Genomic DNA, 24,308 nt, shown 5'->3' on the forward strand with positions numbered 1-24,308 from the left:
ACTCTTGTCAAAACATCGTGATGCGGAGAGATTAGTGCTATGAGGGTTGACATAAAATGACTTTAAAAAGTGGTCCTGAGGTTAAGCTGGAGTTTTGTAACTCGTGATTACATGGGCCTTCTAAGGGATTTTCTCTAACATCCATTGCACAATCGGTTTTCAGATTACGTTATATGACTGCTATCCTAACCCATCTGGACCAAGAACATCTAGCCTCAGGGTGCTGGACAGGAGCCAAATTGCCTTTTATAGTTCCAAATATTGCAATTATGTGGGGCTGTTTTTTTTTTTTTTTTTTACATTTTTTAGCAGTATTTGGTGTAATTACAAATTAAGGTACTGTTCCTCTACCAGGCACATAGTGAATTTTGAATGAGGAATGCTGGGAAACTGGCAATTCCTAAAGGAGTATAATTCAGTATGTCTTCTCAGGGACCTCTTTGCATCTTTGGAGAAGGGCATTCTGGAGAGGAAACAGATTGTTCGTGGCTTTCTAAAAGCTGCAGGCCTCCAGCCACCTGTAACTATAAATAATTCTCATCATTTCGCTATTAATGTTTTGGTAGAAAGTCTGTCGCTGCGAAATCTGCATAAGGGTCCAGAGTCCTGTGGGCTGCTTGTCTAACTCGCAACAAAGCAGAGTTTTAAAAGCTAGAGACAAAAGAGGTGTCTGGATGAAATGAGAAAGACAGACAATAGAAGAACTTAGACAGAATTAATAGTAAGAAACGAGGGAACAGCACTGCAGTAAATCGCATCTCTCTTGGGCACCTCTAGTCAACCCGACCAGGATGTCTGTAACCACTGCCGTTACTATCTTACCCTGGAGACCTAGTGGGGTAAGAAAGAACACTGTAAAAAGCAGAGATAACTTTTCTCTCGTTTATATATGTTCGTGCAGAGATAAAATCCAAGGCACTAACTTAAATTTATCATTAGTAATAAAAGTTTTAGTTTGCCCAGTAGGCTGTGATATAAATATGTAAAAGTCAATAGTCTTCCTTTATGTCAAGGGTAAACATATGATAATGTGGGAAATGATCCTATTTATTCATACCCTTCTCCACGCTATAAAATAAAGTTGGAATACATTTAGCAAGACATGAACGTGGAGAAAGAAAAATACAGCCATGTGTGTAACTGAAAGTTATTGATACCTCGAGTAGTGATCCCATGTTCTCTTTGTCAAGCTAATGCCTATGGCTGTTCCCTGTTGTACTGAGTTTGCTCCAAAAAGCAAAGAGGGAATGTGCTGTGAGCCTTCTAGAAGGGACTCCCTTTTAACTTCTTAAAGGGGTGTTTTCTTTTAATGTTTGTATCAAATGATTCCAGGAGCTCTTGGAGCTCTTCGTTTGAATTTTTAAACATTTTATCTTTATCTGTATGTGTGTGTGTGCCTGTTTATCTGGGAACTGAACCCAGTCCTCTGCAGGAGAGCAAGTGTTGCTAATGACCAATCTACCTCTCCAGCCCCCATTTTTTATTTTTTTAACTTTATTTTGACACGGGACTCCACATCGCCCATGCTAGCTTCCAACTCAGTGTATAACTGAAGCTGGCCGGGGGCTGCTGTCCCTCCTACCTTCCTCTCTGAGTGTTGGAATTACATGCATGTGTCACCATGTCTGGCTCCATTTGTCTAGCTAGCTTCTAAGAGAATTAATTTTATATGAGGGAGGGAGGGAGGGAGGGAGAGAGAGAGAGGGAGAGAGAGAGAGAGAGAGAGAGAGAGAGAGAGAGAGAGAGAGAGAGAGAGGAGACCCTAAATTGACCGCCTCTCCTGCCTTCTTTGGAATGTTCTCAGCCTGGTCTTGTCTTTATTCAGGACAAGTTGGTTTGGCATGAGTAAAATGATGCAGCACTGGTTCCCAACCTTCCTAAATGCTGCAACCCTTTAACACAGCTCCTCATGTTGTGGTGACCCCAGCCATACTATTATTTTCATTGCTACTTCAGAACTGTAATTTTGCTACTGTTATGAATTGTAATGTAAATGCTTCATATGTAGGATATCTGATATTCCACCCCTAATCCTCCTGTCTCCACCTCATGGGTGCTGGGATTATGGGCGTGCCCACCACACCTAGTTTATATATACAGTGGCCAGGATCAGGCCTGGTGCCTTATGCAGCTAGGCAAGCAAAATTTGGGAGCAACACTCATGAAGGGCAGGTTGAAGTTGTTCCCGGAAAGACTGTAATTCCTGGTTATAGTTCCAGCTTCGGCACCATGAAACCAGCCTAAAGGACAAGTTCATGTCCTGAACTTTTCAGTTAATCCATGTGGAGAAGTTTCCTTTGAGTCTAAACATGAGCTTAAAACAGTATTTATTTCATCATGTAATACTCTACTGTCGGAATACAAATTCTCTGGCTTCCGCTATGCATGCCTGGTTCTTCTCTTCAGAACCTCCCCCTTGCTCTCTGTGTCCCCTGGTGGGGCCTGAACTCACCTCAGGTGTCCCGCCATGCTCTTGTTTTCTCTGGGACCCTCCTGAACACCCCATCAGACCTTCAGTGGTCTGCCCCTCCTACCTCATGGCCTCCTAGCAAAAAGAAGATGGAGACCTTGCAAAACAGATGGGGGTGGGGAGTAGGGATCAGGAAGCTAAAACAACTTACAAGGAATGCTCTGGAAGCCCCCCCCCCCAGGGAAACTAAAAGACTCACCAGGCTCCTGCCTGAGGTGATCAGTAAACCGCCACAGCAGTGTGGTGGGTGTCTGTTTAAGAGCAACCTGTGTGGTGGACCATGAGCTCCAGCAATGCAGCCATCTTGGTGGTCACTCATGCTGGTGGTAGGGACCGGGGAGGGGGCGATTCTCACTGACGCAGCTGCTTGAGAGTCACCCATGCTCCTGTCAGTAACCCGACCAAGCAAACTCATCGTTCCACCGACTACTCTGGGATTCTTTCTTTGGTTTGTTGTCAGTGCCTTACCTGCAACAGGAGCAGCGGGCTGCTTCCTGCAGCCCAGCTCCCAGCCGCCTGGCTAGCTAGCTTATACCCCAAAATAACAACACACAAATTGTATTCATTTAAACATTGCCTGGCCTGTTATCTGTAGCCTCTTATTTTCTAACTCTCACATCTTGACTAACCCATATCTAATAATCTGTATGCAATCACGAGGTCGTGGCTTACCGAGAGGATTCTAACCCACATCCATCTTGGGCAGGAGAAGCATGGCATCTGCCTCATTGCCTTCCCAGCATCCTGTTCTGTCTACTCCACACACCTAAGGACTGGCCTATCAAAAAGGCCAAGGCAATCTCTTTATTAACCAATGAAAGTAACACATAGACAGATGACCCTCCTCCATCACTTACCTAGGGTGGATACACGGTTGTTGACATCTCTTCGGGAAAAGGTACAAAGCAGGTGGTGACAGAGATGACTTGGCATGAACTCACTTCTTCCTGGAGAAGCATTCTGAACACTACCACTTTCGGCTTGAGGGTGACCATGGTGGACCCCAGAAGGTCTTAGCTTTCCCAGCCCCCACCCCATCTCTCCCCATCTCTCTGTGGCTCTTTCTCCTGTATGTATGTCTCTCTGTGTGTCCCTCTCTCTCTCGAGACAAGGTTGGTCTTGAACTCACGTTTCTGAGGGTGACCTTGAACTTCTGATCTTCCCGCCTCCACCTCCAGGATGCTAAGATTACAGACATTTGCCAACCTTGCCCAGTTTCGGAGATGGTGGGGGTGGAATCCAGGCCCTTATACAAGCCCTCCACCTACTGAGCCACAGCCACAGCCCACCCAGGAAGTCTTTTGAAAAGGGGCATACCTCTCTTCCTCATTCCCCACTGGTTAGGACGTTTAGTTCTGGTGGTGGGGACTCCAGCAATCATCCTGGACCCCTGGGTAGTAGCAGCTCCAGATGAGAGAGGAGCTGGTACACCAGCACAGAGTACCAACTGTGATCATCATTTATGTGAGAGAAAATCACGCTGGTATTGGCATTGTGCCACTTCTTCGTGGCTCCTCATGTTTGTGGGTAAACCTAGTCTTGATTGGTTCATTTGTGAAAGCAGCCTACTTGTAGACACCCTAGTATTTTTTCACTTTGATCATTTCCTCCTATGAATTACTCCTAGGCTACGGGGTTTCCTTTCTCTGCACGGCATTAACTCTGGGACCGAAGTCAAGGTGACATTTCTAATTTAGAAGGGGTGCAAGGTTTGCTCGAAGTTTTACTGATGAAAGAACTGAACTTCTAGGGGCAGAATGTGGTCAGAACTCTTGGTGTGATGTGTGTATGCATGTAAAGGTCAGAGGTCACTGTCAAGTATCCTCCTCTATTGCCTTCTGACATACCTTTTTGAGACAGTGCTCTTGGGGAGGCGGGAACCCAGCTCACTGTTTGTCTAGATTTGCTGGTCATTGAGCCCCCAGACTATTCCTGTCTCTACCCTCCCAATTCTGGGTTACAAACACACATGCTGAGCCTAACTGGGTGCTTGGCATTTAAACTCAGTTTCTCAGGCTTGTGCAGCAAGCTCTGTACCCCCTGAGCCACCGCCCGACCCCAGAACTCGTTGATTGATGACTCAGAGTCACAGCACTGAGGAAACCAGCTGTTGGCTAAAAAGCTCTGGATTCAGCCTTGAATCAAGACAGCAGAAACCACTATTATATTTGTGTTAACCTGGGAGTGCCATGGGAGATATGTGTAGTACTCTGGAGGGTTTCCTGTTCATGGTGTGTTAAAATCATTTCCACTCCAGACTCTCTCTTTTGTGTGTATTCTAAACCAAGAAGTGGTTTTTGGAAACAACTACTTTTATACTTGTTTTAAGTATTTTGAGGCATTATTTGATGAAATTGCTGCCCGGTCTTAAAAAGTAAAAGCCATCTTACGCTCACCCAAAATATTCACGCAATTTTATAAAATAAGCCAAAAGACTAAAGGATATGGGGAGAAAAATATAGATGACAGTAGTGTTGAGATTGCTGGTGTTTGAAGTTCAGTATGTTTGTACACAGAAATGCCCAAACACACAATCAGTATCTAGAAACTGTGTGAAACCCAGCTCTTGCCTCGGTGCCGAGTCAGGAGTTAGAACAGACGCATCTACCACTCAGTGCAGACTACATTGGAACTCGGTAGGAACAACAGCCAGAGTCATTTCTGTTTGCACAGAAAAAAAATCTCAGCCCTGCCCCCACCTGCCTGGCTTCAGCCGGTCGACTGCTGCCTGCATCTGAACTGTTCATCCCAGGGTAAGGGCAGGTGTGAACTGCTGTCCACAAAGCCTGTCGGCACCTCCAGTAGGCAGCTTAAGTGCCCAGCCCACTCACACACTGCCATTACCATTTATATTAAGCTCTGTGGACAGCATCCAACAGCCAGTCTTGGCATTAGCCACACCCTCTGAAATTACAGCCCCAAATTTCCTCCTTTTCCCCTTCACCAAGCACACCAGGCTGCATCCTTGGCCGGTAATAGCAGAAGGTGTGCTAGGCACTTGGCTCTGGTCCTTCCTTCCCAAGTCACAACTCTTAGACCACGGGGGCCTGTCCCCATTGTTTTCATACATTTTGAACATATGTGCACAGGCAAAATAGAATTCAATATTGTGTGTTGTGCTTCGAAAATGTTGTAGACGTCCAGATGGCCCCTGTCTGACACAAACCTCACAATAGTAGGAGAGCATCTCCGTTCTGTGGACAGCATCCTGGGAAATTCGGGATCCCCGTTCTTTTTGGCTGATGATAGTAACATGATAGATACTAGGCAGTCAGCCCCACCATCACCAAGGAAACTGCTCGTAGGCTGCAGTGCGATGTGCCGTGAGGCTAGAACGCTCCGCGCGCGGGTTATAGACGTGAAATGTACTATCATCAGCTTATCATATTCCCAACTTTGTGTGTGTCAGGACAAACGAGGAGCATATGTGCATACACCCTGCATCTCTAAGCTCTGGCCTTGTAGATTACCCCCCAGAGTGTAGCATGAGCCTAACTGCCAGGGGAGTCTGCTAGGGAGAGAGCCCCGTTATCAACCAGTTGTCCCAATATCACTTCATTAGTAATCCACATGCTCACCACCATTTTGAAATACCAATACTTTTAATGGTCTCTTTTAAGCATGTCAAGGAGTAAGTGTTAAGGATACTTTTTTGGCTTTTTGAGACAAGGTTTCTTTATGTAGCTTTGGAGCCTGCCCTGGATCTAATTCTGTAGACCAGGTTGGCCCTGAACTCACAGAGATCCACCTGCCTCTGCCTCGAGTGCTGGGATTAAAAGCGTGTGTCATCACCACCTGGCAAGGAATGTATCTTTGTCTGGCCCTCGTGTTGCTGTGGCCCATTTTCCTTCTTTCGTGGTATCACCCTACCCTGTTTTGCTCCATGGTCGGGTAAGTCATCCATCAATATTTTCAAAGTTCCCCTGGAAGTCAGCTGCCCTATTCCCTACGGGGCCGCACAGAGGTTGTTAATGCTGGACCGAGTGATGCTTCCAGGGGTTTCCTCTGCCCCAAATACCAGTGCCGGACAGAATGGGCCAACACCACTGTGGTCTGCTTGTGAGAAAAGGGCAAGCCCCCCGCCCTGCCCTTTGCTCTTTTTTTCCTAAAGATGTGCATGATCCTTTTCCCAGAGAATGTTTGGCTAAAATTCAGAGGCAGAAGTAATTTCAATATGAGCCACATGTGTACAGGAACCATCCCAGGGTCCAGAGAGCACATGCCACCCATGTATAAAAACCTGAATTTTGATCCCCAGTACTCGTATGAAAGCCGGTGGTAACCCCAGCACTGAAGGGTCGGGGTGGGAGGATGCGGCAGCCTTCTGGAGCTTATTCACTTCCTAGCTCCATCAGTGAGCTCCAGGTTCAGTGAACGACCATCCCTCAAGAGTCAGGTGTGATCAGGGAGCTCCAGGTTCAGTGAGCAACCATCCCTCAAGAGTCAGGTGCCGAGCAAATGAGGAAGACCCTGACATAGATTTCTGGTTTCCGTGTATGCATGCACACATACATATATATACATGCCACATGTGTAAGTAAATTTAAAAAAAAATCCAAAGATTACAGCTTTCACTTTTAATATGTTTTGCTTCAGTCTTCATGACTTCTGGGAATCTAGAAATGATAAAAGGACTTCCTAGAAAGCCAATCTGTTTGCTTAACTTTCAGACTCTGTGATCAGGGTTTCTAGTGAGTCGGAACGAGCCGTGCTGGCTTTGTGAGCATGTCCTTTTTGCAGGGGCTTTATGATAAGATGTGTATACCCCACATCCCTGCCTTCTTCCTTACGTGTATTTTCACAAACACCTCTTATAGAAAAGGCTCTCTCCTATCTTTCCATTTTGTTAAGACACACTTGTTAATAGCCAAGCCAGGCAGAATTCTTTTTCTTTCTTTTTTTCTTTTTTTATGCTAAGACACAGTCTCACTGTGCAGCCAAGGCTGATCTGACTGGCAATCTTCCTGCCACGGCCTCCTGAGTGTAGAATTATAAGTGTGTACCACCACCCTCAGCTTCAGAATTTGTCGGGGGGCGGAGGGAGTGGTCATACAGCCCACATCTCAGAAGCTGCAAGAGGACAGCTTTGCCCCCATATAATCATCCAAAAAGCAAACTCACCTGGCCCAGAGCTTACATTTTTATGTGGGCAGTAAAGCTAACAAGTAACATTGGGCACAGTGGGGTACACCTTTAATCTCAGCACTTCGGAGGCGGAGTTCAAGCCCACCCCAGTCAATAGAGTGAGTTCCAGGGCTGCGAAGTAAGCCCTGTCTCAAAACAATAAGTAGAGTGCGTAACTTTATCTTTAAGCATTTTGTTCCACAATTTAATTTTCCCTTTGACCAAAATCAACTTCCAAAAACAAGATAATTCGTGATGGTTCTAAATTACTGTAACTAATTAATCTCTGGAAATGTGGAGAAAGTTCTGAATCCTTCTTTCAAAGTGCATTGATATTTTTTTTAAAAATTTTTAAAGCATGTTACTGTATACACACACTCACACTATCCAAGTGGCCCTGTGTCCTGTTTGTTTATTTTTGGCTCTTTGAGGCTGAGTGAGTCCCACCCTGTAGCTCAGACTGGACCAGAACCCACTGTGTAGACCTAACTGGCCCTGGGCTTCCCAAGCTTTTTGCCTCTACCCTCCGCCTGCCCAGTTTGGGATTCAGCCATGTACCACACTTGACCCTGTGGGCTCATTGTATGTTGTTAGTCTTCCCTTTTCCTCCCCCAGAGAACACCCCCAATAGCTTCCTCATGCTCCGTGCCTCAACTTCGACTTTCCCCAGTGTGTGCAAACCTGGCCATTGGGCACGAGGGAAGGGCCTTCAAAATCATATCAATTTGTGGTTTTACTGATCTCTTCCTTCAGACTCCAAATATGTGCTCAGTAAGTTGATTTTTTTTTGCATCCTCTATGGAAAATCAGCTCTTTTACATTTAATAAAGTCAAGGGACCATGAATTACATAAACAAAACCTACAGAGCAGAAAGGATTTTGTTTTTAGTAAAATTTCGTAGGCCTAAGATGAGCTAGCGCCTCACAATTAATATGTTCAAAACCGAGGTCATCATTGTTTTTCAGCTGTAACAATAATGCGGAGCCTCCCTTGTGGGTGACGGGGTGACTCATCCCGGTTTACTTAGTCTCCTTCTGGCCACTGAGAAAATAACTGAAAGCCCTCAAAGGCCAGCCTACCTTGAGCTCCAGCGCAGAACGCGTGTGCTTCGGTGACTTTGACCCGACTCCTCCTGAGTTCATCTGCAGGCAGCTGCAACGAATAAGTGTGTTTACCCAGGGCAGAAGGGGCCCATGTGGAGACTCCATCTCTGTTTCCTTCAGCCCTGCTCAGAACTCACAACCCAGAGTGCTTCAGAGTGACGCCTCACTCTGCGTGCCTCACTTCTTCCTCTGTGTGCGTCCCTTGCCATCTCTCGTTTGTCATGAGAGAGTAAGGTGTGGGCTGGACTGAGAGCTGCAGCTTCATTTTCCCCTCTGTTTATAAGAATTCATTTTGAGAATTGACCAAATCTGTCCTGTGCAGACTTTTTTTTTTTTTCCTCAGCCCATTCTGAGCTGAGCTGGTTACAGTGAGTGACTAGTTCGGTGAGGACTTCAACAGCCCATAAATCCAATTTCCCGTTCAAGGATAATGGAGAACTCAATATGTGGTATATTACACGTGTGTGTTGCATGCGTCACACAGAAAATTTATCGCTATCGTAAAGTAGCTATGAAATCTGACAGGACTGATTTTTCTTTTTATCTTCTGAGTGCTTATGGAACAAAGGGTGTTTTCGTGACCTAACAAGGTGAAAATTCAATTCACAATTCTGGTGATAATCGTCAGGTGCTTCAAGTATGAGAAACTCGAGGAAAACCTGGCTCAGTTGAAGAAGGGTCTCCTCAGTTGGGAAGCAAAAATGAGGATTTCAAAACTAAGTCATTTTCCCTTTTCCCAGCCCGTCTGCATTTTGGTACAGAGACTCTATCTAAGGTGGGAAGTTAGAGTTACCCACTCCTCCAAACAATGGCGAGAGAGCTGGTGCCTGGTTTAAAGAGGCAAATCTTGGGGGAAGTCTCAGACAAGTGGGGAAGTGGCACCAGGACACCTCTTGGTTGTGAGGAGGGCCACCATGATGTACTTGTGTAGCCTGTCTGTGCTTGGTGTTAGGGACCAAGTTCTGATAGCCCAAGTCCCTGAAGCATCCTCTAAAATCTTTCTTAATCCACCCTAAATCTCATCTGCTCTCCACTGCCCAAGTCCCACCTCTGTTGGCATGGCAACTAACAATGAGGAGAGGTGATGGGTAATCCCCACGTGAATTGCTCTAAGTGATAACAAATTACTGGAGCCAAAGAATGAAATGCCCCTGGAGCACAACAGTATTGAACTTTTCCTTGAAAGCGGTTCGACTAGAGAAATGTTGTGTGGTTGGCTGATGCGTCAGCAAGGCGGTATGGAGTAGAGACACTCCAGAGACTGTAATCCCAGGCGCCTGGGTTTTGGTACAGCTGAGTAACAGTGACCCCGAGAACAGTGACTGGAACCTTTCCAGCTGTGGCTTCATAGGCTTTAAGCTCTGCATAAAGGCTCTGCTCGTCTGTGGAAAGAGGGAAGGAATCACCCGGATCACATTGGGAAAGAGGGATGGAATCACCCGGATCACATTGGCCTGTGCCCATTGTCTTGATGCAGGAGGGTCCATCCCGCTATGGGCGACACCATTCCTAAGCAGCTTAGTCTGGGCTGTATCAGAAACTTACTGAGCATGAGCCTACGGTTGAGCCAGGAAGGGCCATTCCTCCATGGCCCATGAGCCAGTTCCTGCTCTGGCTTCCCTCGGTGATGGGTTTTCACTTGGCTTTTGTAAGCTGAAACAGATCCTTTCCTTTCCAAGGTGCTTTTAGTCAGAGTGCTCTCAAAGCAACAGAATAAAACCAGAACAAAGGGTCGGTGGAAATGCTCAGTAGATGTTCCATTTGGGCCCATCGTCTCGTGTCTGGTTTTTAAAAATAGTCCCCTCCCCTCATCGTATACACATCTTAACAGTAAGACTGACAGCCCCCATCCCCTTTGTCTTCCCATGCCGAGCGGTTTCCTCCGACCCCTCCTTCCTCCTTATATTATTAAGTCAGGAGTCACCTTAGTCCCCAACTGCCAAGTTGCACTGACCCCATTATTGATGCAATACATCAAAGCTGTGCTGAGCAGAATTTTTTATTTGGATAATTCAGACTCTGGGATCTCGGTGGATGAGGTTACGGCGATTAACATAATAAGCTTGCGCAATCTTGTAGTCTAGCCTCCGGTGCATCTCTAATATTCTCAGAGGGAGTGTCTGCAAAGTCCAGCCTGCCTTTGTTCTGCTTGACCCTCAGCCAGCTGCCTGAGCGGGATGAAGAAATCTTTGATTTTTTGGAAGCAGGCTGTGGTTTTGAGCATTGTAGGATGCCTAGCGTTGTCTCTTACTTAGATGCCAGTAGTGACCAAAAATGTCTTCAGAAACTGATGTTTTCCTCGCCCCTCCGGTGGGATGGGGGTACCAGGGAACAGCGTCTTTCCACTCAAGAAGAACTCAATGACATTTTATGGTTTGTGATGCCTGCGGTGTTGTAGGGATAGGGAAAGAAGTTAAGGCATTCGAATAACCAGAGATAAGAATGAGACAGGGTGGAATTCAGATTTACCTGCATTCAAGCAAGTAAACAAAATGTTAAGGCCAGACATTAAGTGCCTTTAATCTTGGCACTTGGGAGGCAGATGAGTCTCTGTGACTTTGATGCCAGTTTGGTCTATATAGGGAGTTTTGGGCCAGCCAGGGCTACCTAGTAAGAACCTTTCTCCAGGGACAAGGGGGGCTAAAAGTATAAAAATAATTTCAAAAAGGAAAGGCCGCATCAGCATTCCATCATGAGTGAGGTAGATTCATGGCACCTCCCACCCAGGGGACTATAAGTAGTTAGTGCTTGCTCTGGGGAGGTAGTCATATTCCTGGTCAGTCACCCTTGCATGTGCAAGCAGCCATAGTTAAGCGCAGTGGGCCCCAAAGCAGATAATAAAAGCAATAACAAGCTATGAGAGGAGGAAGACTTGCTGGGAAGGGGAAGGGACCATATATGTAGACCATGTATTCATGTAGACCATGAAATTTAAAACTAGAAGAAAAGCCAGAGTCATGCTGCTTGGTCACTGGGGAATGAACTTATCTTCGTCACAATAATGAAGTTCAGTTGCCTCCCTAAATGGGGAAATCTCAGGCAGGCAATTGCATGTTAGCTGCTCCACAGAGATTCAGTTGTCCAGTGAGAAGAAATGACAGCTTTTCCTAAAGCCCATGCTGTGTAGGTTTAGTGAGAAGTGCTCTGAGTAGAATGGTGGGTAGCAGAACGTATAAAGTTGGGACAGCACCTGGTTGGACCATAGAAGAACCTGGACACCTTAGTGGGTCCCTTGACTTGATCTTCAGGGGGGAGATTTCCTTAGACTGAGGAGCTAGGAGGTTAGACAATGCCATCCAGTTCTAGGCGTTGATGAACATGTATTTGACAGGATTTCTCTAGAAAGAAGTATTATTAACAAAAATGGGTGTTTGCTTTGAAATCTGGGTCTTAGTTGTCACCGCCATTTTCTTCACTATGTACAAGGAGCCAGAGACATCATAAGGAAACTTGGCAAATTCCCTCCTTTGGGGAGGGGGTGGGAGTTGTGTTTGTGGAGAGCACATGGCCCGCCTCACCGTGTCAGCAGTGGAGCATTTTTGTGGCTGTCCTGGTCACTCCTGCTCTATAATTTTTACGCCAGGACACTAGGCTCTCTGGGGAATTGTCGTGGCCAAGCCAGCTGCCTACGCTTCAACCTCCTCTTGCACCCAGAGCTCTGTTTTGTAGCTTGGACCCAATGACTCCCCTTTTCTGAGCTGCTGAAGTTTGAGCCGAGTCATCCTGCAGGATAACGTCCATGCTTACGGGATGAGCCTGTCCCTCAGCATTTCCTGTTTCCATTCATGCTGGGAGAGAAAGACCTGTGCCTAGAAGCAGAGAGACTGCCAAGACAAATAGTTACTACGGCTTGCGCAAATATTTTTTATCACAAGCCTTTTGTTGATAGGCAGCCTTTTGAAACCTGCATTCCATGCTTTTCAGGAAAGCCAAGTCATGCTAAGCGGACTTGCTCCGTGATTTAAGAATATGTCTATTAAATTCAACAGAAGATGACTCTGGCTTAGGGACAGCAAATACGATAAGGGAATAAATAGCTTATTTGAGGTCACCAGGGAGGTTCAGCTCGTGGGTGATTCCCCCGGAAGTCCTGAGGAAATGGAACCTGCCAGGAAGAGTGACTTGTCCCTTCACTGGGACAGGCTGGGACTAAGGCTGAACCCGGCAGTGTCCGTCTCCAAGTTAGTTGCTGGTAATGCCTTAGGGAAGCACTTTTTGTTTTAGTAAAGGCTTCTCACCCAAGGGCCCACCTTCTCCCTTCTCCTTGGCCACCTGCAGTGTGGAAACAAACTGCCTAAGAGGGATCACATGCTCAGAAAGCAGAGGTTTTCAAGGCGTGGGAGTCTGGCTCTTTCCTGGTTCCTGCGCGGTTCCTGCGTGTTGTTTGGCAACTGGAGTCTCGGGGCCTTCACAACCATAGCCCATTTCCCTCCCCTTAACTAAAATGGGCTTTTCCACCACTTTCTTGTTTACTTCCAATCTATATTTTAAAATACAAAATTGAGCTGAATTTGTCCATTTAGACATTTGAGACGATAACATCATTCATTCATTACTAGATATGTGTGGCATTTACACTATTGCAGCTTTGATTTATAAAAAGCAAAACAGTTTTGAAAGGGAAAAAATAGGAGGATAGGTAGGGCTGACATGGGTTTGGTTTGGTTTGGTTTGTTTTGTTTCTATCGTTAATGTGTCCCTCTGCCTTTTGGTTGTATTGTGATCTTTGCGTTGGCTATTGAGTCCCACGCTGTTCGTGTTTGCACTTTTATGTGTTTGGGACTGTGTTAGGTACTAGAAACATCAAGGTAAATAAAGGCATGTCCCTCATCTCAAGGAGAAGCCAGCAGAGTGCTTACATGGGGATGCTGCTTGCGCTTGATAGGGTGGGCTGGCGGGGATGCAGATCTCAGGAATAAGGGGTCTGAAGGAGAGAAACGATAGCTGAGGTATAAAAAACCCAAGAGGGCAAAAAGAAGGAAAACTCCCCTACCTGAGATCCGGACAAGCTTCCAAGAGATGAGCCACTGACCTGGGGTTTAGACAAGGGGTTTAAGGAGAGGAGAGGAAAGAAAGGAATGTTCCAGATGGAAAGAGAAGAGCAAAGACGATAGTATCATAGCGTAGATCTCCGCAGGAAGCTCGGCAGCGTGACACTGCCACAGAATGAGGCGCAGATGTCTGTGTACGCATGCTCACGCATGTTCTGCATACGTACGTCTTTGCGTGCCTGTGGGCATAAGCTAGAGGACAACCCCAGGTGTCGGTCCTCGGAGTCACCTTTTTATTTATTTGTTTGTTTGTTTATGGCACTTTCTCAAAGGCTTGAAACTCACCCACTAAGGCTAAGTTGGCTGCCTAGCCAGCCCCAGGGATCTACCAGTCTCTACCTGCCCAGCGCTGGGATTATAAGCATGAATTACCATGCCTGGCTTTTTATAACATGGGCTCTGGGAATCAAACTCATGTCCCTATGTTTACTCAAGCACTATACCAACTGAGTGTCCTCCCTGCCCTGGAGTGTGGAGGAGGATGAAGTAGGGACGGTTTGCACGAACAAGGCCTTGCCTCTCAGGTGAAGATCCTCAGATGTTTTTTCCCTCGAACCTGTGAATGGAGGAGAATGTGAGGACCATGCTGAGAGTTAAGACAGAATAGCTAGAACTAAGAAGGGAAAAGATTTTAAAAGAAATGCATTCATCCTCTGTATCTGTGAGCAAGAGTTTCAGGGTTTGGTATTCGTGTTAATGACTTTTCATACTGCCATGATAAAACACTGGAAAAGGCAACTTAAGGGAATCGTAGTTCATTTTGGTTCTCAGTTTGAAGAGTTCATCGTGGCAGGGAAGGGTAGTAGCAGGAGTGGGTGACATTGCACCCACAGTCGGGAAGCAGGGAAAGATAAATATTCTTAGCTCAGTTCCTCCCTTTCTCTCTGATCCTCACATCTCAACATCCCTTTCCCTGTGGTCCTAACATCTCCCACATCCCAGAATACCCCTTTCCCTGTGGTCCTCACATCTCCCATATCCCAGAGTCCCCCTTTCCCTGTGGTCCTCACATCTCCCACATCCCAGAATCCCCCTTTCTCTGTGGTCCTCACATCTCCCACATCCCAGAATCCCCCTTTCCCTGTGATCCTCACATCTCCCATATCCCAGAACCTCCTTTCTCTGTGGTCCTCACATCTCCCACATCCCAGAATCCCCCTTTCCCTGTGGTCCTCACATCCCAGAACCTCCTTTCTCTGTGGTCCTCACATCTCCCACATCCCAGAATCCCCCTTTCCCTGTGGTCCTCACATCCCAGAATCCCCCTTTCTCTGTGATCCTCACATCTCCCACATCCCAGAACCTCCTCTGCATCTTAAGCTTTATCTTCATAGCATCTTCACACGGTAGCCTCTCAGGGCCTCCTTGCAGAGGTAAGAAATCATCTCTAATTTCGACCAGTATCGATGGAATCATGAAAATGACTTCATCTGCTGTGTAAGGAAGGAATGCCCTTGCCATTTTTGTGGTATAAATCCATGCAAAGAGAACGTAATAAAAATCAGAGGAGGGAGAGCAGGCAATGGGGGAGGGGAACAAATGAGAGCAACGCCATGAAATCTATTCTTTTCTCTAGTAACCTAAAACATTGATTTCAAAACATAAAATTTAATAAAACTACTTGTCAAATGTATGTCAGTGGTCGTAAAAGATGTTTTATGTCCTTGGCCCCTGGTAATTTACTCCAAGGGTATACTTTGAAAGAGATTAAAGCCCATGTGCAGTATGAGTTCAGTGTGTTGTTGTGCATGCTGGAGACTGCCCAAATGATCAGTAACAGAGGGAACGGTTTTACAAATTTTGGCACATCAGTGAACAAAATTACAAGCTGCTGTTTTTATGATCATAAATTCTGAAAGTTTGTGATGCAGAAATAGAATTACACTTTTAAGTTACAGGAGACTACGGAATTCTGTGTATTCTGTAAAAACAAAACAGGTACATGCAGTGCCAAAGGAAAAAAGTAAAAAAAAAAAAGTGTATTTCGAGTTTAAGATTACATCTGAGCAAGATTCTTCCTTCAGTTCTTGTTACAATTTCTAATCCTGTTATGCTAGCGTGAATGCCTTCATTTGTTTACTTTTCACCTTGTTGATGCTGCCAAGGATTTGAGCTCAGGAATTCACTCATGCAAGGCAAGCATTGTGCTACCGGGCTTCAACCCCAGCCCTTAAATATTTTTATATAAACCACAGAATAGTCGTTTACTTCTACTTCCTATCTGGACCATTACTTACGGTATTAGTTCTAATGTCAGTAAGTGGTGCATACTCCAACATATTTTTTACATCAGTAGTATCTTCCCAAATGATGATGGATCATCACTGCATGTGAGTGTCTTTTTAAAAATACTGATTAAGTGGGGCTGGAAAGATGGCTCAGAGATTAAGGGCACTGACTGTTCTTCTAGAGAACTGGGTTTGATCTCCAGAACCCACATGGCTTATAACTGTCTGTACAGGGATGCATAGTCTCTGATCTCTGCAGACACCACGCACACAAATGGTGCACAGATACGCGAACAGGCAAAACACCCATACCCTTAAAGTCTACTATTTTAAATTCTGGCTCTGGTTGAGGAGATCTCATGGGCCCAATATTCCACCTTTTTAACAAGCCCTTAAGTGATACCATGTCATGTGGGTCACACACATTGAATACCAGAGCCCTGTGGTTCTCCCTTGGGTAGGAAGATAATCTATTGACTTAGTATCTCTTGTGGTTTTGGAAAACAATATTCATGTCCTATCTACCACCTCCACAAATGCCACAGTATGTCTTTGAGTAGGGGATGTACATCTATACATATATGTGTATACATGTGCTTATGCGCACACAGAGGCCAGAGAAAGACACAGGATGCCCTCTTCCATCTCTTTCTACCTTCTTTCCTTGAGTCAGGGTCTTTGGATGAACCTGGCACTAGGCTGGTGGCCAAGGAGCCCCAGCAATCCTCCTGTCTCTCTGTCCCCCCACGGTTACAGGTTAGAGGTACACACAGCCACACTAAGCTCACTCCATCAATGTGGATTCTAACTCAGTTCATCTGCTTGTGCACCAAGTGCTCTCACCCACCGAGCCCTCTCCCCGGCCCCCACAGTAACATTTCTATCAACTAGGACGGAGAAGTCCGTAGAAATGAGTGAGCATCTCTGTGGTCCTGAAATTAAGATGCTCTCTTTCATCACATCTCATAACCAATATCCTTAAACCATGCCTCCAACTTGAATTTTGCTCATCAACGGAAATGACCAGCCACCCCTCTGGTAAAGTTTGGAACCTGATCACGAAGCTGAAAAATCCCATCTATGCTAAGAAAAGCTTTGGTCTGAGTTAGAGTACTGGCAAGACAGCTATTGGCCTGGCAGTGAGTCCTCATAGCTTGTTGAGTCCAACAGGGTAGAGACCTGCCCTGCATGATGAGCATCTTCTATTGTCAGGTTACCTTTGTGTGGCCATGGGATACGGTGCCTTGCAGTGACCTTGGTGTGGCAGGAGTAGGGGCCATTGTGAGCGCTTACCCTGTTATTGAACTTTGGCTGCCAGCACCCGCTTCTGTTTTCAGACACTAACTCATTCCCTCCTTGTTTCTGTGCAGTGACTGAAGCTGGCTTTGGGGCTGATATTGGGATGGAGAAATTCTTCAACATCAAATGCCGAGCATCCGGCCTGGTGCCCAACGTGGTTGTGTTGGTGGCAACTGTTCGAGCTCTGAAGATGCATGGAGGTGGGCCAAGTGTAAGTTCCTGCTTTTTCCTAGCTTAAAAAAATAAAAAGCAATAAGCCAGGGGCTGGAGAAATGATTCAGTGATTAAGAGCATTTGCTGCCCTTAAGAGGACCTGGGTTCAATTCTCAGCACTTGTATCTGGTGTCTCTCAACTGCCTATAACTCAAGTTCCAGGTAATCCAATGCCCTTGTCTAGATTCCGTGGGCACCTGCATACATTTAGTGCTCATAAACAGACCCAGGATGCATACACACGTACACCTAAATAACCAAAAAACATTTAAAGTTATATAGAGGCTGAAGAACTGGCTAGGTAGATAAGAGTCCTTGCTTCTCTTGCAGAGGACCTGGGTCCAGTTCCCAGAACCCATGTGGTAGCTCACAACTGTCTGTAACTCCAGTCCCAGGGGATCCAATGCCCTCTTCTGACCTCCTTGAACACCAGGCATACATATGGTACACATATATACATGTAGGCAAAACACTCATAAAACAATTTTTAAAAAGATTTTTTTTTAAGCTCATACCTGTAGTCCAGGAGACTGAGACAGGAGGATTGTCACAGGTTCAAAACCAACCAAGGCTCAGCGTAGAACCTGTCTGAAAGAAAACAATACAGTTTGATTTACTGTTTGAAAGATAATATGTGCTAGATGAATGTTTCCAGAAGTCTGTAAAGTCTGCTTCCTTTCTTTGAAGTTCACCCCATAAAGCACTTGGAGTTTAGTTCATTCATGTCAACTATGTGCAATGCCCACGTGTGACTTCTAAGACACACAGAACCACTTTTGAGTCTTCCGATTCATCCCAGACATACCGACCATGCTTATGTAAGCATGTGGACCTGACCAGGAGGGTAACGTGCTCATTCCTCGATGAGGCCCACTGGGGTTGGGACGACGGCTTTGATGGAGGTTTGCTGTGCTTCTGTGGATACCTTGTGGCGCATGGATGTTATAGATTACCAGGTTCCGCACAAAACCTCTTTTTGCCCGTCTCTGCCAATTGTGACTTTGTCTTGTGACTCTTGCGCAGCACTGCATGCTTCCGAGGAGCCCTGCTTGGGGAAAATTCTCTCTCTCTTTTTTTTTTCTTTTTAACAAGGTCTCACCATTTAGCCCTAGCTAACCTGGAACTCACTATGTAGACCAGCTGTGCTGGAACTTAAAGAAACCAAGTTGCCCCTGTCTCCCTAGTGCTGGGATTAAATGGGCATGTCACCACACTTAAAGCTTATTTTAATGTATGTGAAGATTTTTATACTTTTCTTTAAAATGGGCAAAAGGGATGTGTGTGTACTTTTAAAATTTATTTGGTTTTTTACTTTAGAAGTTTCCAAGTAAGAAAATTTTTACTTGAAGTTTCACTGTTTTCCCATCTGATACCATTATGGCATACAGATTTGAAAGACATCAAACCTAATTTCTTAACTAGAGTACTATGGTCACAAAACTCACTATAAATAGTAACGGGTTTGCCTTTGGCAAACTATGTCATTTGGTCTTTGTTCTAGGAACTATTTTTCATCCCTTTTTATAGCTGAGGAAGCCAAGATTTGCTGGGTTTGGAGACAATGGCCAACAGCGGGTCAATCTGAAGTCAAGAATGTCAGTCAAACCTCTTGCTTTGTCCCCATGCAGAGCCGAGGGTCGATGGGTGGGACACACGTTCTAAACTCCAACTTCATGCCGGATGTTTAAGCCCTTCATTTTGCCTGAAGTTGCGTTATCATTCCAAATGCAAAATTTGTAAAGACGCATGAATTTGTAAAGACACACATGACTCCTTGGCAGTTCTGATTATGCTGAAAATTTCAGTTGTTACTGTTGGTCCTCCACTTTAGACTTTGAGTCTCTAGACCAATCTCCTTTCGAATGATAAAATGTATGTATGTATAATTTGAAATCTCCCTTCTTCCTCTGCCATTCCTACATTTAAACTCAAAGGACTTTGGTCCTCTAAATGGTTTCGAGTCTGGCTGGTCTGGTTTGGCCTTTATAGAAGGAGGGAGGAAATCGTGGAGACGTGTGGAGACCCAGCGGCGGAAACATCACACCTCTGTTTAGGGATCTGGTCAGCCCTAGGATTTACAGTCCAGCATTTTCCCAGACCTCCAGACTATAAAAATGTTCACCATGATTTCCTATCCTATTGTGCGTCTTACTGTGTGTGCTGCATTGCCAGGCTGGGTTTTCTTCCCAGTTACTCTTTCCTTTCCTTCCTTCCTTCCCTACTTAATGTCATGGTTCTTTGGTAGAGAACGTTACAGTGTCCCAGGGCCTGGCATATTCTGTGTCCTGGAAATGTTTTCAGTCACTGAGTAGCAAATGAACTTTCATCTCTCAATCCTATATCTATTTTATTTCATGTGGCCCACCTCAGTGTGTCAGCTTCCTCCTCGAAACAGCTCTGTCGTGCTTTTTTCGATCCAGTGTAGTTTCTGCTCCTCTCCGCCGTCATTGCCACAGATCGCCGCGGTCGCCTTCTGTGTGTTTACTCAGCTGAGGTGGCTCTTTTGATCCGTTATTTGTGCTGTGGAAAATCCTGTGACCTTTGAACTTGCCCATTTTAACACAGTTATTTTTCCCATGACCGTGACCAAAAACCTTGACAAGGAGCAACTTCAAGGAGGAAGGGCTTGCTGGGGCTCGTGATCTGAACCAACAGGATAGGGGTCACCAGTGCAGGGAAGAGTCAGGAGCACGAGGCCAATGACTGCTCAGAATCCGCAGTCGGAAAGCAGAGAGATAAAGGCTGGCGCTCATCTGGCTTCATGCTGGGTCCTTGTCATTCAGTCACGGATGGACCCCAGCCCTCAGGATGTCACTGTGTTCACCCTGGGTCTTTCCTCCTTGATAAAGCCTCTCTGGAAGCACCCTGACAGAGATGCTCCTTATTAATGCCCTGGGCATTTCTTAATGCATTCAAGGGGACAGCAAAGATTCCCAATCCCACGACCGGCATTTTAAATGCATAGCCTGTCTTCCGGGATGCTCACCACTCTGGATGCGGCATAAGAGCTGTCAGCCCTAGACCCTTGAATCCGCACACACACAATCTTTTCACAGTTAATCCTCTAGATTCACTCCAGTAATCAGAGCTCTCAAGAAAATAGAAGGCATTGTATATGTAGCTATGTGGTGGGAGGTGGAGAGTAAGACGAAATCGGGTCACGTGATTATAGAGCCTGGCACATCCCAGATCTAGGATCTATGTATCCAGCCAGAATCCCAGGAAGAGCTGGTCATTCAGTCTGATGGCAGCCTGCTGGAAATGTTCCCTTGGCTTAGAGGAGCTCAGGCCATGTTGTATTCAGGTCTGCTGATGTGCTGAGATCAGCCAAATTATGGAGATTATAGCTCCCTGCTTTTCTTGAAGTCTACTGTTCTATGTATTTAATCGCACTAGAAAATGTCCTCACCAAAAAAAACCACACTCAGTAATGCTTGATCAAATATCTGGCACTTTGAATTCCCACCAGGTTAACACATGGTGTTTAGGCATGTGTAGGCATGTGGAACACTACTGACTAGATTTCGTTTCTTTTTCTTTAATTCTCTCTCTCTCTCTCTTGTATTAGTAAGCAATTGCCTCCACACTGTGTCATAAGTGTCCTTTTGTTCTTTCTTATTTAGGGTGGGATGGATCCCTTTCCCCAAGTATAGCAGTCTCTTTCCATGATCTCCCTTCATTTGACCTGAACTAGTTATATCTCATCATGTACCACAGAGATCCAAAACCAGGCTGTTCCTTCATGTTTGTCTGACCTCCAGGTGACCCTATTGACTGCTCTCCGCATCTTATTGAGGGTTTTTATTTTTTGAGGTTTGGGGGATCCAGTCTACATAAAACCAGTTCTATACCACTGAACTACATGTTCAAAACCTCATGTGCATCTGAGAATTAGCTTATAGATTCTGCAGTCTCTATAGGATTTCTATTCAAAGACATTAGCTATCTCTTCATCGGCTTGGATCTGTTTGAATGTATTCCAGTGAAAGTTACCGCTTATTTCATAAAAAATGCTCATATATCTTCTTATGGATCTGTTTCTATTTACTTAATATTTGTAATTAATATAACGAATTATTTCTGTTCTTCTGTTACCTTATCTCTAACTCGTCTGAATTCTCTTCATTGCTGTATGGATTTAACCTGTCAAGTCTTTGGGGAATTCTGTGCTGCCGTGCACATCTGAAAATGAGTTCCGTTTCTTCCTCTCAATCTTTACTTTTCTTTTCCCCCTTGTCACTGGCAGGGTCTTTGTAATTGCAGAGCAGTGGTGGGTGGGGTGCTGGCTGCAGGCATCTTCTTAGTCCTCCTCTGAAAGGGGGGTCCAAACAGCCCATCGCTAAGTGTGATGCCTGGGATCTATTGTTAATGAGGATTCAGGGATTGCCGTTTATTTTTAATTGGCCGAATTAGCATAAAAACTGACGCAGGTTTCCTGTGTCTTTCGACATGACAGTTTGGTTTTTCTCTGTAAGGCTGTACGTGTTGCTGAAATTATTATTACTTCAAGAAATCTTGCCAGAACAAGTCTGATTCAGACAGATATGTCTGCTTTCCAAGTAACTGGATTTTACTAATCAGTTTGCTAATGTTTCTAGCCAGTTTTCTTTTTTCCTATTCATATGAGTTAACTATACAAAATTTTTAAATTTTGGAGTATTCTTTTTTTTCTTAACTGTGGAAGACTAGTGTAAGCATTACCGTAATTGATTTATTAAAAGTTGAGTAGAATTCTCCTATGAAAGCATCTGAGCCTATTGCTATAGAGAGTCCCCTCTCCCTCCCAGCAATGGGATGAGTCTTAGTTTTTGACTCTTTTTATTTCAGGTCACTGCTGGGGTTCCTCTCAAGAAAGAATACACAGAGGAGGTAAGAGAAACTGATCATTCCCCCAAATTAATGATTAGCTTCCAGCTGATTGTCAATGAATGACCTGCAAGTCCACCGGCAACTTCTTAGAAATGTGCTTTTCTGGACTGAGGGGATGGCTCAGTGGTAAAGTACTTGCCTAGCAAGCAGGAGGACCCGAGTTCGATCCCTGCCAGGCATGGTGGTGCATGCTCGCTTCCTCAACCCTGGGGAGGCAGAGACAAGTGGACCCTTGGGGCTCACTGGCCAGCCGGCCTACTTGGTGAGCTCCAGGCCAGCGAGAGACTACCTCAGCAAAGGTAGACAGCACCTAGGGAGCAGCCAAGGCTGTCCTCTGGCCTCCACATTCATGTGGACATACTGTAGTTTGGATGTTTAAGAATCCCTGTGAAAATGGGTAGGATAAAGAGGTGAAACCCGTCCAGTGACCTCTAAAAGCTAAAGAAAAGATAGATATAAGCTTCTCTGGGGTCCTCTACTCCCAAGGCAGTCATCCTGACCCGAAAAAGAGGGAAGCTTATATTTGTGTCTTTCTATGTTGTTGGGGGAAAAGCTGATTCTTGAAAGATGTGCAGTTGTTTTTACAGCTTTCCAGAGTGCAGGAACTGCTCTGCGCCAGTTAACTGGCAGCAGTACCACATAGCTCCTACAGGTGGCGCCATGGGTTTAACTGGAGTAGCCAAGCAGGACCCCTCAGCATCCCGGGGACTTGTGTGCCTTTTGCCCTGCTGACTGCAGAGAGTGGGCTGTTTATCTGATGGCCAGTCCTCCATAGAAATAGTTGCCTAGATACATGGACTTGGACCCAGACTAGGTTTAGAAGCCAATTTTAACGTGAATTGACTCTGTCTCCGCCATCTTTCTTGGAAACCAAAGTGACTTAGGGCTCCTTTTAGAAGTTTCCAGGGCAATAAAGTGAGAAAAGATGGAATCAGAAGTTGCCAGTGTGGTGAGGCTGGTCTAGCTTGGGGGTACAGATGGTGACACTGGGGCTGGTTTCCTTCCAGAACATTCAGCTGGTGGCTGATGGCTGCTGTAACCTACAGAAGCAAATTCAGATCGCTCAGCTCTTCGGGGTGCCGGTCGTGGTGGCGCTGAACGTCTTCAAGTGAGTCTAGTTTTCTGCTGTCTGGGGGGCCACACTGGTGAGCGCACTTGTGTCCTAAGGGCACTTGGGTGTCTCGGCTTCATCTTGAGACACAGAATCAGTCGGCTGATTCTGTTTGATTTGGTTTCATCTTCACGAATGTGTTCTCAAGTGTTACTGTGGAAATGGAACTCAAATCATGAATTACCATCTGTTTGGTTTGTGGGGGGTGGAGGGGTTTTGGTTTTTTTCCCTTTCTACCCAGTACTTCTGTCGGACAGCTTGAAGGAATGATCAAAAGGAGGTTACCAGGAAAATTTTCTCAATTAAAAACCCTTAACAACCTGAAACTGTTGAGTCATGTTAGAGAGGATTCTTTCTACCTGTTTTCCTTCAAGTCTGGTTTATTTAAACACAATGTGACCACTTTTGATGTTTAAAATATATTCAGTGTTAGGAAGTGAAGTTCTGTGTAAACCGTTAGTCTTTCTTTCAAAACATCACTTAAGTGAACACAGATGCAAAAGCCACAAGCATTCTCCTCACCAGGACCGACACCCGCGCAGAGATCGACTTGGTGTGTGAGCTCGCCAAGCGGGCTGGTGCCTTTGATGCGGTCCCCTGCTATCACTGGTCGACTGGGGGAAAAGGGTCTGTGGACTTGGCTCGGGCTGTGAGAGATGCTGCAAATAAAGGAAGCCGCTTCCAGTTCCTGTATGATGTTCAGGTAGGTCCCCACCACCAGGACAACAGCGGGCTGTTGGCTTTCGGGTCTTGCTGAAGGTGGGTGCTTCGGGCACTGTGTACATGGCCCGCCTCACGCAGCCTTCCTGAAGGCTGTGCAGAGAAGGAAGCTCATGACA

General features: G+C 45.6%; 1 protein-coding gene across 1 annotated transcript in view; it reads left to right on the forward strand.

Annotated features, from left to right (window-relative positions):
- Positions 1-24,308, forward strand: part of Mthfd1l (methylenetetrahydrofolate dehydrogenase (NADP+ dependent) 1 like) — a 174,763-nt gene that overhangs the window by 90,405 nt on the left and 60,050 nt on the right. The window contains exons 21-24 of the mRNA XM_048419753.3: positions 17,348-17,487; positions 22,317-22,358; positions 23,366-23,466; positions 23,995-24,172. Of these exons, the coding sequence (XP_048275710.1) occupies positions 17,348-17,487; positions 22,317-22,358; positions 23,366-23,466; positions 23,995-24,172 (461 nt within the window). The remainder of the gene's footprint in view (positions 1-17,347; positions 17,488-22,316; positions 22,359-23,365; positions 23,467-23,994; positions 24,173-24,308) is intronic.

The sequence above is a fragment of the Myodes glareolus genome, chromosome 1, assembly GCF_982192425.1.
Source record: "Myodes glareolus chromosome 1, mMyoGla1.1, whole genome shotgun sequence".
Lineage (NCBI taxonomy): Eukaryota > Metazoa > Chordata > Mammalia > Rodentia > Cricetidae > Myodes > Myodes glareolus.